At 40.2% G+C, this 14,915-nt stretch overlaps 1 protein-coding gene across 4 annotated transcripts; it reads left to right on the plus strand.

Annotated features, from left to right (window-relative positions):
* Positions 1-2,391: 2,391 nt before the first annotated feature.
* Positions 2,392-10,915, plus strand: phlda1 (pleckstrin homology-like domain, family A, member 1). 4 transcript variants are annotated; one of them, XR_003674282.1, is made up of 4 exons: positions 2,392-3,048; positions 5,405-5,563; positions 7,597-7,782; positions 10,689-10,915. XR_003674282.1 is itself a non-coding variant. In XM_028449980.1 (2 exons), the coding sequence occupies exon 1, from the start codon at positions 2,563-2,565 to the stop codon at positions 3,007-3,009; it is 447 nt and encodes a 148-aa protein (XP_028305781.1). In that variant the 5' UTR covers positions 2,392-2,562; the 3' UTR covers positions 3,010-3,048; positions 5,411-5,428. The 4 variants fall into 4 exon arrangements, 1 of the variants encoding a protein (XP_028305781.1); XR_003674283.1 differs by having other exon boundaries at positions 7,597-7,684; XR_003674284.1 differs by lacking the exon at positions 5,405-5,563.
* Positions 10,916-14,915: the final 4,000 nt, after the last annotated feature.

Raw genomic sequence — 14,915 nt, forward strand, 5'->3', positions numbered from 1 at the left:
ATGTTTACTGTGGGTGAATAGTAGTTAAAGTCTTCATTTAGTAGCACATTTGTAATAAAAAGGGAATTATACAGTATGTGACGTTAACAGGAGTGTAGTGCAGTGGTTTACTAACTTGTCACAGTGCCGTACCCCTTCATACATTTAACCTGAAGCCATGTACCCCCTAAATCTGCACACGTAAAAACATAATGTAATGTCAGATATAATGTGTACCAACCTATAACCTCTACTGTTGAGGAATAATATATAGAATTAAAACAAAAATCTTTAAGCACACAAGTCTTATTTCGAATGATCACTTTTTCATTTTATTTATTTAATTAATTCGCCTACTGGCAGTTTCAACATACGACTCACTACAGCTTTAATGAGATGTGTGAGGTTGAGAGGATACACATGACTGTCATGATTGGCTAAATTTGAGAGTCTGGGTCTTAAATGTTTTTCCCCCAGAAAGCCTTTCTCTATTTTGTTTTCATGTTTGTCAAGTACATATTGGCAAAGGGCATCAAAGTCTTGGCAGCACGTTTTGCAAACACAAAGCAACATAGCGCTCATCATATCTGCACTTTTTAGATGAGATTCAGTTTCTCTCTCACCACTAAACAGTCTAACACAGGCCAATGTGTAATGTGTGGTAATGCATGGAGGTTTTTTCTATTTATATTCCAGTTTTCAAAGTTCTCCATTTTTAATCAGGTACGCCCATGACAATTTGCGAACCCCTGGGGGTAACCGTACCACACTTTGGGAACCTATTGGTGTGTAGTGGTTAGCACGTCCGCTTCACAGAAAGAATGTCCTGTGTTAAGGCCCTAGGGTGGACACTTGGGTTCTTTCTGTGTGGAGTTTGCATGTTCTCCCCATGCTTGTGCGTGTCGACTTCTAACTAGAGCTGACGACCTTTGCCTGAAGCTGATGGGACCTGACGGACTGGTTCAGTCCTCATTTATTTCATTTTACAACCGGGTAAATGAGTGTCAGGTGATATGTTTCAATTTGCATGAGAAAAAAGCTCAAATAGATGCTGAGTAGGTGAATAAAAGGCACTGACAAAAGAATTTAAAAACGTACTAAACGGTTTGTTCTTGAGCTGTGTGAGTGCACAGTTTTGAATAGTATAGGGCTGTAACGGGTTCATGTTTGGTCCTATTCTGTCGCTGTGGACCTTTGAGGCCCTGACTAGAGCTCTACACAGGACTGGTGGTGGACTGGAGTCTGTACATTGCCTGTCTAGTGAATGGGAGTGAGTGGTTGTCTCTCTCTGTGTTGCCTTGTGATGGACTGGTGCCCTGTCCAGGGTGTACCCCCGCCTGATGACAGCTAGGATAGGCTAGAGCTGGGCAGTATATCAAGATTCAAGATATATTGAGTTTTACATTTTTGGGATATAAAAAAGGAAGTGTCTATTTGTACGTTGCCGTACGGACAACCCCCGGTACTATTGGTACGTTTACCAAAGTACACATATGTAGGTTAGGGTTAGGTTAAAACCCTATATCAACAATTTTTAGGGTTAGGGTTAGGATTACGGTTACGTTTAGTCTTAGTCACATGACCTAAACTGGCCAATGAGGGGCGCTGTGTACGGATAGAATGTCGGTATATTGATACAACTGTACAAATAGCCACTGCCTATAGAAAAATGTGTCTATATCGACGAATATTTATAGCTTATTTTGTTTTAAAATACATGTATCAGGAATCGCTGCTTTCACCAGTTTTCAGAAAAGCACCATTAAATGGATTGCTGGGTGTGTCCAAACCCACACCCTCCACTAACAAGACTAAAGTGGCACATATTGTGCAGCTGTTAGTTCATAAATGTGTATGTATGGCATTTGGATTATCAACTTTAACCCAGAATTGTCTTTCTGGTCAGACTTCATTTGAAAAAAAAAAAAAATATCGAGATTTATATTGTATATATATATCGCTATTTTGAGGCAAAATATCAAGATATAAGTTTTATTTCATATCGCCCAGCCCTAGGAGCAGGTTGGAAAAAAGAGATGTGGAAGTTTTAGGACCTGATGGGAGTTTTTTTCTTGCCACTGTCGCTAAACGCTTGTTCATGTGAATTTTGTTGGGTTCTTTCTTTCTTTTTTACAGTGGACCATATATTTTGTTAAGCGCGCTGAGATGACTTTGTTGTAATTTGCGCTTATATATAAATAAAGTTGTGTTGATGTAGAAGATTGTTTCAATAAAATGAAAATGAGAATGACTTTAACTAAACATGGTGAACGATGAGGAGCTGTCAGTCAAAGTCTCATTAGGATGTTATTGTTGTCATCCACTCAGGGGGCGGGGCTTATCTCTTTCTCTCTCGCGCACACACGCGCGCGCGCGCGCACACACACACAGACACAGACACACAGACACACACACACACACACAGAGTGTAACGTGCAGGTGTGACAGACAGACAGACAGACAGACGTCCTCCGCCTTACATCCAGCTCCAGTCAGTGTGTGCCCCTCTCTCTCCGGGTGGTCACTAGCACACTAGCCGTGTATCGTCCCATCCTCCCCAGCTGACAGTGAGCGGTGTCCGTGATGCTGGAGAACGGGAGGAAGGTGTTTAAGGAGGGTCTGCTGGAGAAGAGGAGCGACGGTCTGCTGCAGCTGTGGAAGAAGAAGCACTGCGTCCTAACGCAGGACGGAGTCCTGCTGCTGCCGCCCAAACAGCACGACCAGCAGGCACCGCACGGAGCGGACACCGCCAGAGTCAAAGAGCTGCATTTCGCCAACATGAAGACGGTGGACTGCGTGGAGCGCAAGGGCAAGTACGTGTACTTCACCGTGGTGATGACGGAGGGTAAGGAGATCGACTTCAGGTGCCCGCAGGACGAGGGCTGGAACGCGGAGATCACCCTGCAGATGGTCCAGTACAAGAACCGACAGGCGATCCTGGCCGTTAAGTCCACTAGACAGAAGCAGCAGCTGCTGGTGGTGCAGATGCCCGGACACAAGAGCGTCCGCAGCGCCCCTAGCGTAGCGTGACCTGCTGGGATCCCCCCGGACACTGGTGCGCCCTCAGCGGTAAGAACCCTTTACATCAGCCCGGGCTGGGGGTCCAAGCCCGGGGACCTCCTGTGAATCCCTGTTCTCAAGCTTTGCAATTTTGTGATCAAATACGGAGGTCAAATCCCTTCAGACGAAGTCAGGGAGCTGCATAAAGTGGATATTTGGAGCTGATAAGTGCACACGTTGGACATCCATGACAGTCTTTTCTTTTCTAAAATAGACCCACTCACCATTGGAACAGAAATGCGTTATCTGACATACAACATTATTAGGATATTTGTCTCCATAAAAAGAGGTTTGACCCGTAAAGTTCTGATAGATTGTCTCAGTTTCTAAAGCGTGCATTAAAATGCACGGATAACAATTATACACAATTAATGTGTAACGCGTGAATGCCTTACGGTTCATTCATAATGTGATGCACCTTCATTTTTATTTTTATTTATTATTTATCTTTTTATTTATTTTTTGTGATGCACGTTCATTAGGGTGGGACGATATACGATACTGGGCTCATGGTAACGATACAAGATTATATTTTTGGCAAGGGAAAAAAGACAAAAAATAAATAAAAAATAAAATATATATAATATGTTTTTATTTGATTTTAAATCCAGGCATACCGTACTTGCATATCAAATATGAAATAAATACGACTACTTTTCCCTATTTAAGGTGCCAAAAGTGCAAATAGGAGACCATTCATGCCAGGCTAAAAGTAAAACCAAATCATGTCATCAAGACATTTTTCAAAATACATATTCCTATCTGTGGATGAACTTTGTATAAAAAGGTTTTTAAAACAGCAAAGTGAACAGTCTACACAGCCCAGATTTAAGACGTTAGAGACAACAGTTACATAGCAAATCAAGAGGAAAAAGGCAGACCGAGATGGAGAAGCAACAGAATAAAGTCACAAACATACTCGGGAGGAATGGATCACTTTGCATCCTCGCGGATCCCTGTGACTGTGCGGGGTCCGTCGCACCTACTGGTGTCAGGGAGAGTAAGAACAGATGGGATACATTGCACGTAAACCTAAGAGAAGCTTATCCAAGGTGAATTAATGTTACAGTCTGGATGCAGAGTGATGGTTGTCAGTTGATCACAGCTCCCTCTGTGTGTGCTTTTTCTGGTATCTAAAACACCAGAAAAATCTCCACTAACACAAGATAAAGTCTATACATTTGTCACTAGTCTCTATTGAGAAAAAAGTCGCAAAGAGCATTTACAAAAAATACTTTTAATGGAGCGAAGTGAGGATTCTACAAACTGCAGCTTTAACTTTAGTGGACAGTTTAGGGAAAATTAGAGAAAGAAACTTAACTAAACTCAAATATTATTCACCCCTTTGTTCACTTATAATAAACCTTTTAACGTTCGTTTTAATGTGATTTACTGTACATCATATTTAATACCTTTGCCTTCAGTGGTGTTTGATTGTAGCGCAGCAGGAACGTTAATTTAGAAACATGGTTTTATTTGTAGTACCCACATTCTGCTTGTATTGCCTCTATTGGATGAGTGTTGCTACAAATAGTGAAACCAGCTCGTCACGTTTAAGAGTCAAGACACGGTAGGCAAACAAATGCTGAAAATGAGTATTTCTCTAGTCAGAATAGAAGTAAAAGTGAAGCAGAAGGAGAAGAAAGTGACTGTGTGTCTGCAGTGAGCGACTCCGTGTTTATGAATTATACCATAGTATCTGTAACAGCTACTGTTCAGTACGTGTCCAATGCTTTCAGGCTGACCTGTCTTTGTTCAAAAAGATAAAAACATCAGGGGTGGGCCGTGCATTTGGTATCTGGGTTTTCAGCGGTGAATTACCCAAACCTAATCACCCCTTATTAACGCCACCATGACGTCACAATTACAAGCATTCATTTCGCAAATGAGGCTGAAGACTAACACAAGAAACTATGTTACATGAAGCATGAATAGCCTCAAACTGGCCCCATTCTCATTAAACAATGTCCCAAAACGCTTTTAACATTTCCCCGTTGCTCCGTTTTATTGCACACTGTTTTGTTGAGCTGGAGATCAACTCTAGGCAATGGTCTTGAGGTGGTGGACAAATGCTTTACGGTGCTCAGTCAAGTTAGCCAGCTTGAAGCTTGGCCAATCTCGTCTTGAAATTGCCGTATAAAGAATATCTCTCCATCTCTTCTCCTTCTTAAGACATTGTGGGTTGAAAAAACCCCCAGATTCTGCACAGCGGTGCCTCTCACTGCGTATCTAATCCAAAGACGTGCACCTGCTCACATTGTCCATAACTCTAACGCTTGCCCGGTGTCCACAGTGACTCGACACCATGTCACCAACTTGAAATCTGATTGGTTAATGCCACATTCACTTTTCCATTCACTTTAAGCTCCAGTCGCCGCACTGTTGATTCTGAAGTCCTGAGGGCAGATTTCGTCAACCTTGGCGACGCATGATGGATGAAATCTGATTGGATAAAATCTCCATCATAATGGCCCGCCCCCAGAAACCCCACCTGAGGCCGGAAGCAGTGCAGCAAAGACGAAAGGTGTGAAATAAAGATAATACACTCAGGGAATCAATGTTGATGTTCTGATGATGTTTATGCCAATAGATAGGACCCTGACGGCCCGCTACTGAAAAACACAGTTTAATTAAAGCTGCAATATGTAACTTTTGGTCAAAAATCCATAATCATCTTTGAGCATATTGTAATCAAAGTGTTCAGAGTGGACAGTGAATCTATTCTTCTTCTCCTGGCCCTGTAAAATGACATTTATAAATCCAGTAGCGTGACGCTCCTTGAATCTGAATGTCAGCCAATCAGAAGTCTTTCTACAAACATGTGTGCTCCATGGGCTGTTTTTGGCATTACTATTGGCTGCTCAACTGAAGTCAGGCGCGTTCACGTACCCTCAGTAGTAAACGTGTAATGACGGACATCTAGGCAAAAGTCCCCATCACGGCGTTAGACACAACAGTTACACGGCAAATCAAGCGGAAAAAGGCAGACTGAGGTGGAGAAGCAACAGTTTAAAGCCACAAATACTGAAGAGGAAAGGATTACTTTGTGTCCTCATAGATCTCTGTGACTGTGCAGTGTCCGCCCCACACACACACTGGTGTCAGAGGGAGAGTGATAACATATGGGATAAATCACTTGTAAACCAAGAGAAGCTTATTCAAGGTGAATTAATTTTATAGTCTGATCACAGCCAACTGTGTGCGTGCTCTCTGGTGGGGTACGAGTCGACGATAACAGCCACTGCTCAGGAGAGTGACTACAGTGATGCGTGCATTCATGTTAGTCACTAAAACACCAGAGAAATCTCCAATAACACAAGATAAAGTCCATACACTTCACTGTGTCTTTATTAACAAAAACGTTGCTAAAATACCGGTATGGGAGGTTGAGTTTTGATTTCAATTTCAAAACAAAGCGGAGAGAGGATTTTACAAACTGCAGCTTTAAGTAGCGCTAGCCACAACTCCCAATCAGAATAGCTGCTTAAGTAGCCATGTGTTCCACTTCAACATGCTGCTGATTGTATTTAGCTAAGGCATTGTGTAATGTAGGAACCTGGGGACGGAACGATGCAGATTGTGCAGTGCAGGGAACATGTTTAAAAGGTAGAATTAGAATAGAAGGTTGTTTTATGCCCTGCTACTCTACATCTGGAACTTTGTTATGGCTAATTCGATAGATGTAAAAAGCACGTTGGGTGCATTATACAGGTCGGTTATGTTTAACCCATTAAGTTTTATGTGGTGTCGTTCAATATCAATGTGATTAAAACCTGCAGTAAATTCTGATGCCTTGAAGCGGATGGTGGTGTCATTCGTTTTAGCTGCTGCTTCTTCTGCCAACATGGCTAAGTCACGTGATTTCCAGTGCTCTGTTTTTCCTCTGACACACATTGGGTGCTGCACTTCAATGCTGGTCAGGGCGCACACACACAGACCTTTGATCAACACAGAGAAAGAGCAGGGCTACATAATGCATCATCATTTAAGTTTCTACCAAGCCTGCAATGGTACGAACGCCTTAAAAAATTAAAAGAAAATCACGATTAATACTCGTTAAAATTATTACCGGTGTTAATGAGAAAATTGCGTTAATTGGATAATAAAGCGTTAACTATGATGTTATATATAAAGAAGAAAAAACTATTTTCTCTTTCCATCCTCTCCATTCCTTTCTTTCTCTTTTCATCTCTCTACTTTTCCTTTAATTTATCATTTCCCCCCTTCTTTTTTACTTTAATTTATTTTCCCTCCTTCCCCACCTTCCTCTCTCCCCACTTTTTTAACATTTATTTATTTATTTTTTTACATTTTTAGAAGTAATTTTTTTAGTCATAGCCATAGCCATAAATATCAATTTTTGGATAATTTCAGAGTGCGTGAAGATTATTCTTCCCAAATGTATTACAAAAATGAGCCCATGTCTGAATTAAATGCTAAAATAACTTCTGCAGTTATGCTTTGATTGACCCACACTCCTAAAAAACAAATGTTGTTGTTGGTCAGCCTCTGCCTCCTGTGTCATACTGCAGCCTAACTATTTGATTTCATCCACAGGTTCATTGGAGACTCAGCTGGAGGACGATTCTGATCTTCTCGAGCTGCCTCTCCATCTGCCATTTTTTCACCAAGCTCCATCCTGAAGGTGAAGCCCTCTTCCATGTTGTGGTTTTCACAGACCAGCACCCTCTCCCCTTTTCAATACAGGGACTTGATTCTCAAAAGACTGATGGACAAAAAAATGTGAGAATGCATCTTGATTCTACAATGCCATGGGTTTATCTGTTATTTATTTGATGTGTAAATATATGTTGTACATACTATGTTGTGTTGAAGAACAATGAAATGTGAAGTCCTTGCTCTGAAGGTATAGACGTCTTTTTTGGCAGTCTACTTTAAAGAGTAACTAAACGCCCCAAAAAAGGTATGAAAGAGTGTTCTCTATGAGTTGAAACCTGGCTGTAACAATCATATTTTTCTCTTGGTTGAGATGGAAGCTTGTGAAGTTTTAAGGGCTTCTTATGTCATGACCAGCACTGTTAGCCCCGCCCCTCCTATAAAAACTGGAGTGGAGCATCTCAACCAGGAGCCCGTGCTGTCTTAGCATCTTTATTTGGAACTTTGCAGCCATTCTTTGGAGCTACAAAGGAAAAAGTATAGTTCAGGTGCAATCAAGGTTCACTTTGTAACACTGAAAAGGCCCTATAACCACTAGAGACAGTAACTGCTGTAGAGGGTGACTGGGCATGTCTTCACTTTTCCAGGAGCTCCGCCCATCCTCAAGCCATTTTTTACATTTACAGCCTAGGCGTTTGTCAGCCAAACCCTTGGGGTTTAGTTACTCTTTAAGTTAGCCTGATAAAATGATAATGTGTAAAATAAATAATAACGTTATTGCATTTGTCAACAGAACCAAAGACACATGACATGTTATTGGCATTTTCTTCTCTTCTCTAGTGTTTAGTCAGAATATTAACAACCCGTTGATACTGCTTGCGACAAATCTGCTTGACATAAACAAACTTTGTGTTTGATTTAATAATGACAGTATATTTTTGCATTTTCATATATATTTCATTGTTTTTCTATTTTCCTTTTGTCAAGTAATTCAAAGCTATGTTTTCTTGCAAGTCTTAAATCTGAGGAAGATTCTTTACGTTGCCCTCAGCTTGTGTTTAGTGGTTACAAAGAGAAGGAAGAGCTTCTCTTACTTACTTGCTCATTCATTTAAAGCAAACTGTATAAGAATGTGCAGTTTCTAGGTCTCATACTCGACAACTCCGTTGCCTTAGCTATAGATTTAAACCTCACACTTTCAAAATCCTAGCTCCTTTATCACTATTATGCTGTTTAGGCTACTTTCACAACAGGATAGTTCTGGACTTGGGCTAAATGGGCCGAGAACACCCGGTCATTTTATGTATTTATTATTTATTGATTTGGCTCGGTTTGTATAGAAAAGTGCATTTTTGCAATTTCACCAAATACATTTAAAATCTGATGCAGTTGCATGAGCTGCCTGTTTGGGTCGCCATTACCGGAGCAGAGATTCCTCTGTAGAAAGAGAAATGAGAAGAAAAAGCGTATCCTATCTGTTGGCCAAAGCTGGCCTATTCCTTCTACTCTATCATAGTATTCAACAATTGAATTGCGGTGCTTTGGGGTTTAGGTGTTATGTTAGAGCACATACTATACCTGATATTTTCCACAATAAGCTATCCAACATGAACAACAGGCGTTTTATGACGAGCGATCCAGTACTCAATTTGCAGTTTTTCTTTCCACCCATAATGCCGCGCACTCTCTGAGATTTTTGCTACTTCCTTTGTTTGGTCCAAGCCGAGCGCTTTGTGTTCATAACACAAGGAAATCGCTCTAGACTTTGATTGAAACTGCACCAAGTGCAGGAGAAACAATCAAAGTAGAATTTGCTTGCCTGATCTGCTCTAGACTTGGTTTGCGTGCTCACACTGACCCACCTAAAGCAGACTTTCCAGGCAAATGAATCCTAGCGTGTTTTAATCGCTCACTTGCTGTTTCCTCTTTCTAAAACATCGAGTGCTTTTCTTTTTTTTTTTTCCAGTTTTTGTACAGCTGAACTGCTTAAACCATAGGAAGAGTGTAAAAAAGCAGTAGATGTGATAGGGGTCAGGGAGAGTGCCAAATAAATGCCCTTGTTTGAGAACCAGAGATTTTAAGACAGCAGCCGACAGCAGAGGTAGAGCTCTATAGACAAAGTCTGAAGTGTTTTTTAACTTGGGTCAAGCATGTCTCAACTTAAAACCCTTGAAGAAAACCTTGTAGAAATCCCTTCAGAAAAAGTTATTCGATATTTTCAAAGTGGTGGTAAATAACACAAAAACAATAAGTAGAAAACTTGAGTTCTCTTCTACCCTTTTAAATGGCTTCTGGACCATTAGTAATACCTGTCTTTTTTTGATACGTAGACATTTAACTAAATAAAGTTTTATTCCATGATTGTTAATTTTAACCAAGCTAATTGTTTTTAGCTATTAGTAGAACAGAACTCTTCATTTATGACCACATTAGTTAATTTTTATTTTCCTATTACTGATACAAGTGAGTGCTAGCTTCTTTGTACCTGACTGTAAATTGCTGTCCTGCCCAATGGCAGATCAAATGTGTTTCGATATAGTAAACATTGCTTTTGACAGCAATAGCAAGCAAATTTATCAGCAACGTCAAAGCCTCTGAATCACTCCAAGTTTCTTACCCCAGTTGTATAAGCCATATAAGTAAGTGAACAAGAAGGTGCATTTATAACACTGTTTAATAGGTGAATGTCTCAAGTCACTGCAGATAATCTTTTCTTATCACATAGATCATTTAGACTTGCCACTAGTTAAAGTTTCAGATCATGTCTTTAGCAGCTCTACCTCTGATAATCTATATCTTACTGAAATAAAGTACTGAATCATAATTAGAAGAAGTAAAAATTAAATAAAAACCAAACTGAATTTATTACATAATTTAGTGTAGTGTATCAAAGTAACGGTTGAAGAACTTCCTTAGTCCTGCTTTTATTTCTGGCTGACATTCTTGTTTTTTGAAGATACTTTATTTCACCATGTTGTTTCCTGTTCTCCTGAAGATGAATTGTGACTGTTTCCACCTCTCTGCGTCCTCAGTGAATCTTTTGCCAGACCGACACATGCCTCTGTGCTGCTGTCATCTCCCACACAGGGTCGGGGTTGTGGTGTGATGCTTCTCTGAAATGCCTTCCTGTTGCCATCATTAGACACACAGTTATAGCTGTGCCCTTTTGTCGTCACTGTTCAATTTCTTATTTCAATGTGAGATCTATTTTCATACCTTGAAAAGAAACATTCCATTAAAAAAAAAAACTATCCAAGAACCTGCTCAGTGTTTTATGTTTGTTTTTGTCCTGTGTATGAAATGACACACAGCTCTACTAGAAAGACCTTTTTAACTAGCTGCTGCTCAGGCTTTATGACCAGTGAACCTCTCGCCCTGCGTTTCATGGTCTAAAAGTAGAAGTCACAAAGTGATTTGGGTTTCACTGCCAGTTGTTGCTGCTCAGATGAACTGCCAGTGCGTAATGTCAAAAGCCCATGAGGCTCCTGCTACTCAGCCAGTCTAAAGCCCTGCTAATTCAATTACCCACATTGCTCATGACGGCATCCTTTCTGACACATGGAGGCCTCTCTGCTGCTGCAGGGCGGCACAGCTGAATGTTCAAACCTGGATCTGACACTTGCTCTCCTTGAACAGTTGTTTACTGTTCATCAAGCGATATTGAAAATGTTTCCTTTACTGTTTTAATAATACCGTTATTTTCTATCTATCAATGAATGGGTCTGACTGGGTCTATTTTCATAGATAAGGCGCACCAGTTTGTTATTATTATTATTATTATTATTATTATTATTATTAAGGCTCATTAAGCTGAACAAAATAGTCAGATAAGTCAAACTTTATTCAACTCATTAACTCATAACTCAACATTGTTCAGGTTTAACACATAAAATATAGAACAACAAACTCTTTTGAACTTTTTCAGTTCAGTATGTTGAAGCACAGTACTGGTTCATATCACTCCACGAGGCACCTGACTACGGTAGCCCTGAAGCGCCAAAAATCCATCAAGAGGTGCAGCTTCATAGTTTACCAAAGTTGTACTAAAACATTTCGACATATTAATTTCATACATAAGGCGCACTGTCGATTTTTGAAAAAATTAAAGGATTTTAAGTACACCTTATAGTCCGAAAAATACGGTACATTTTTTATTACAATACGGTGCATTGCTTTAAAGGGTAAAATCACAATTATATTCTATTAACTATTACTATATAGTAATTTCAAACAAGAAATGTTACAATATGCAACTATAATAATAAGTATTATAATAATGCATTGGATTTATATAGTGCTTTTTTGGACCCTCAAAGCACTTTACTTGGCAGTATTCTTTCACTTCACACACAGTGGTGGTAAGCTATTACTGTAGCCAAAGCTGCCCTGGGGCAGACTGATGGAAGCAAGGCTGCCATAGTGCGCCATCAGTCCCTCCGGCCGCAACCAACACTCATGCATACACCACATTCATACTAGGCAATGTGTGTGAAGTGTCTTTCCTAAGCCAGGACACAATGACGGATAACACTGGAGTGACAGCCTCCCCACTGTGGCACCTGGAATTCTCAGTGGTCTCCCATCAAACTACTAACCCAGCACTGCTTAGCTGCTGAGATCTGACGAGATCGGGCTATGACACGCAGGTATGGCTACACCCCGGTATCTATCTAGTATCCAATAAGAAAAGTGACTCAGGTATCGTGATTTCAAATATTAACAAATTTAATTGGTAATAGGCAACAATCAGTCTTTTCTTTCCTACTATGTCTGCATTTGTCATTGTTTTTTTTGGAAATGAAAAAAGACAATACAAAATTGCAGTTATCAAAATAATCTCGCTTTTATTTGACTTTATCTCTGAAATACTGTATTTATTTATTAAACCAAACCATAACATTCTTGTGTGTAGTAGATTGTGACAATCTTTTATATCTCCCACTCCTGATACCATTCGCACCCTCGACGATATATCTTGTGATGTTTTGTTATTGCAAAATTTTATTTCCCCATATACTGTATCGTGACACCTTTAGTTGAAACTATTGTGCAGTGGGAGTAAAATCTGCTGTCAGTGTAATGATGAATGCAGAGAGAATATTCAGGAAAACATCCCAATGCACGATTAATATACAAGTGAACAGAGGGAGTAGATGTGTGCCTCAAAGTGCAAACCTTTTTAAGTTATGTCACAAGTTAAAGGAGAACTAAGTAACTTGCGCTTAGTGCTCCCCCTAAAGGTCCCTTTTGGTTTGGTCACTGTCATAAAAACTCTGCACCACCCGCCACCTTCCACACCCCACAGCAACATGCGCACATTTGCTCTTCCAAGAGAGTAGCAACCGATCACTGAAAAATCCTAATACAACGGTGACACTAAGGGTGCTTTCACACATATAGTCCCATGTGACCATGTGAACAGTATGAGGAAGAGAGACAAGTAAAATAAATGAATGATGTTGGAGTAATACAGAAGGGAGTGTGGAAATGTATGTGATGTGTTTGTTTGTGTGCTGACAAAGTGGCTCTGAAAATGGATGGATGGAATCATGGATATATAGATGGATGGATAGATAGAAAGATAGATAGATGGATGGAATAATGGATGGATGGAATAATGGATGGATGAATAGATAGATGGATATTTGTGTGTGTGCTGCCTGATGGAATGCTGGGTATGTGGGTTGCGCAATAACACACACTGTCATTGCGGCGCCGTGACAACAGTGTGTGTGATTGCTGTGTGTTGCTGCTGAGCTGTCACTGCATGGAGTTGCTCCGTTCCTCAGACAAAGGTCTTCTCTGCCTTTTTTTGCTGGCTCCTCCATGATATAAGTTTGAGAAAAGTGAATTTGTAGACAACCGTGTGCAGCATAATCATAATCTAGCGTCTTGCCACCGGGTCGGAGGCAGGACAGTTGAAGTGCGATTTTCTGGCCAGAGACAGCAGGGAGAGATGAAAGACCCTCCAATCACCATCACCCCATAAACACTTGTATTACCCTCACAGGGACTATGAGAATGATTTATTAAGGTGAAAAGTTACTTAGTTCTGCTTTAATGAGGGTTATTCTAAGGCCCCAGGCATGTATGTGCATCCACAACTGATGTGTGTGCATGATCTGCTATTGGAGGCCATTGCGCTGCCCAGGATCCACAAGACCAGCCAGGCAGGTGGCCCCCAAGGAACACCCAATTCAACCCCCACCCCCAGACATCTCACAGACAGACTCCAGGACATACAGAGGCACCCATCCAAACTCCCCCAGTGCAGATGGGGAGCCTAAGCCCATTATATGCAGCCACCCAACTCTCCAGACTGGCCACCCATGCAGGAAGACCAAACCCCCCACCAAGAAAGGGCATTGCCAGCGAATATTTGGGAAATTTTTCATGGGTGAAACCCACACATACTTAGTGTGGGTTCTGGAAATAAACAGGCTTTCCAGTGCTATACGATTTATCGCAAAGAAGTATTATTACAACAAATAAACTAATCACAAACGTCCTAGCACGCACTCACAGACACACACACACACACACATACTTTTGCATTTTTCAATAAAACATGATATACATTAGAAAAATAGAGTATTAAAGTGACAAAAAGCTTAAAGTTTTTAATGAATTTGAAAAGAAATACAAAGTTCTAAGAATAATAGGTTGAAGTGTGTACAACATACTAGTGACGTAGAAAATGAAGCTTTTTAAAGCACTGGATTAATTTGAATGGTATAGATATAATAAAATCTGCATATAACATGTTGGATAACAAAGAAATGTGCCAAACAAGAAGGTTATGTTTGGCAATATTAAGTGAAAACAAAAGCCCCAATGAAGCATGATGTTTGGCAGTTTATGAACTGAAAAGAAAAATACTTTTTTAACAATGGCATCAGAAGATAAATAAATAAACAAATATACTATATGAAAATAGCTTCTCACAGAGGAATCAATCCCAGGCCTTCTTGCTGTGAGGTGGAAGTGTAAACCCCTACACCTCCATGCTGCCTGTTATTTCCCATATCATTCAGAACTACTGATTATCTAATCTATTTGGGGGAAAATCCTCATTATTATTACAATTCCAAATAGCAATTCAGTCTTTTTTAAGAATTGAAGTCTAAATCTGATAATTGACAATGTTTCACCACAAAGTACATTCTGTCTCTGATAGTTCCAAACGGTCAAAAATCGAAACAATGCTAAAAAGAAAAAAAGATGTTATAATCTATGTAACAAATGCTATAATTTGTTTC

This window comes from Gouania willdenowi, chromosome 6 (assembly GCF_900634775.1).
Source record: "Gouania willdenowi chromosome 6, fGouWil2.1, whole genome shotgun sequence".
NCBI classification, from domain to species: domain Eukaryota; kingdom Metazoa; phylum Chordata; class Actinopteri; order Blenniiformes; family Gobiesocidae; genus Gouania; species Gouania willdenowi.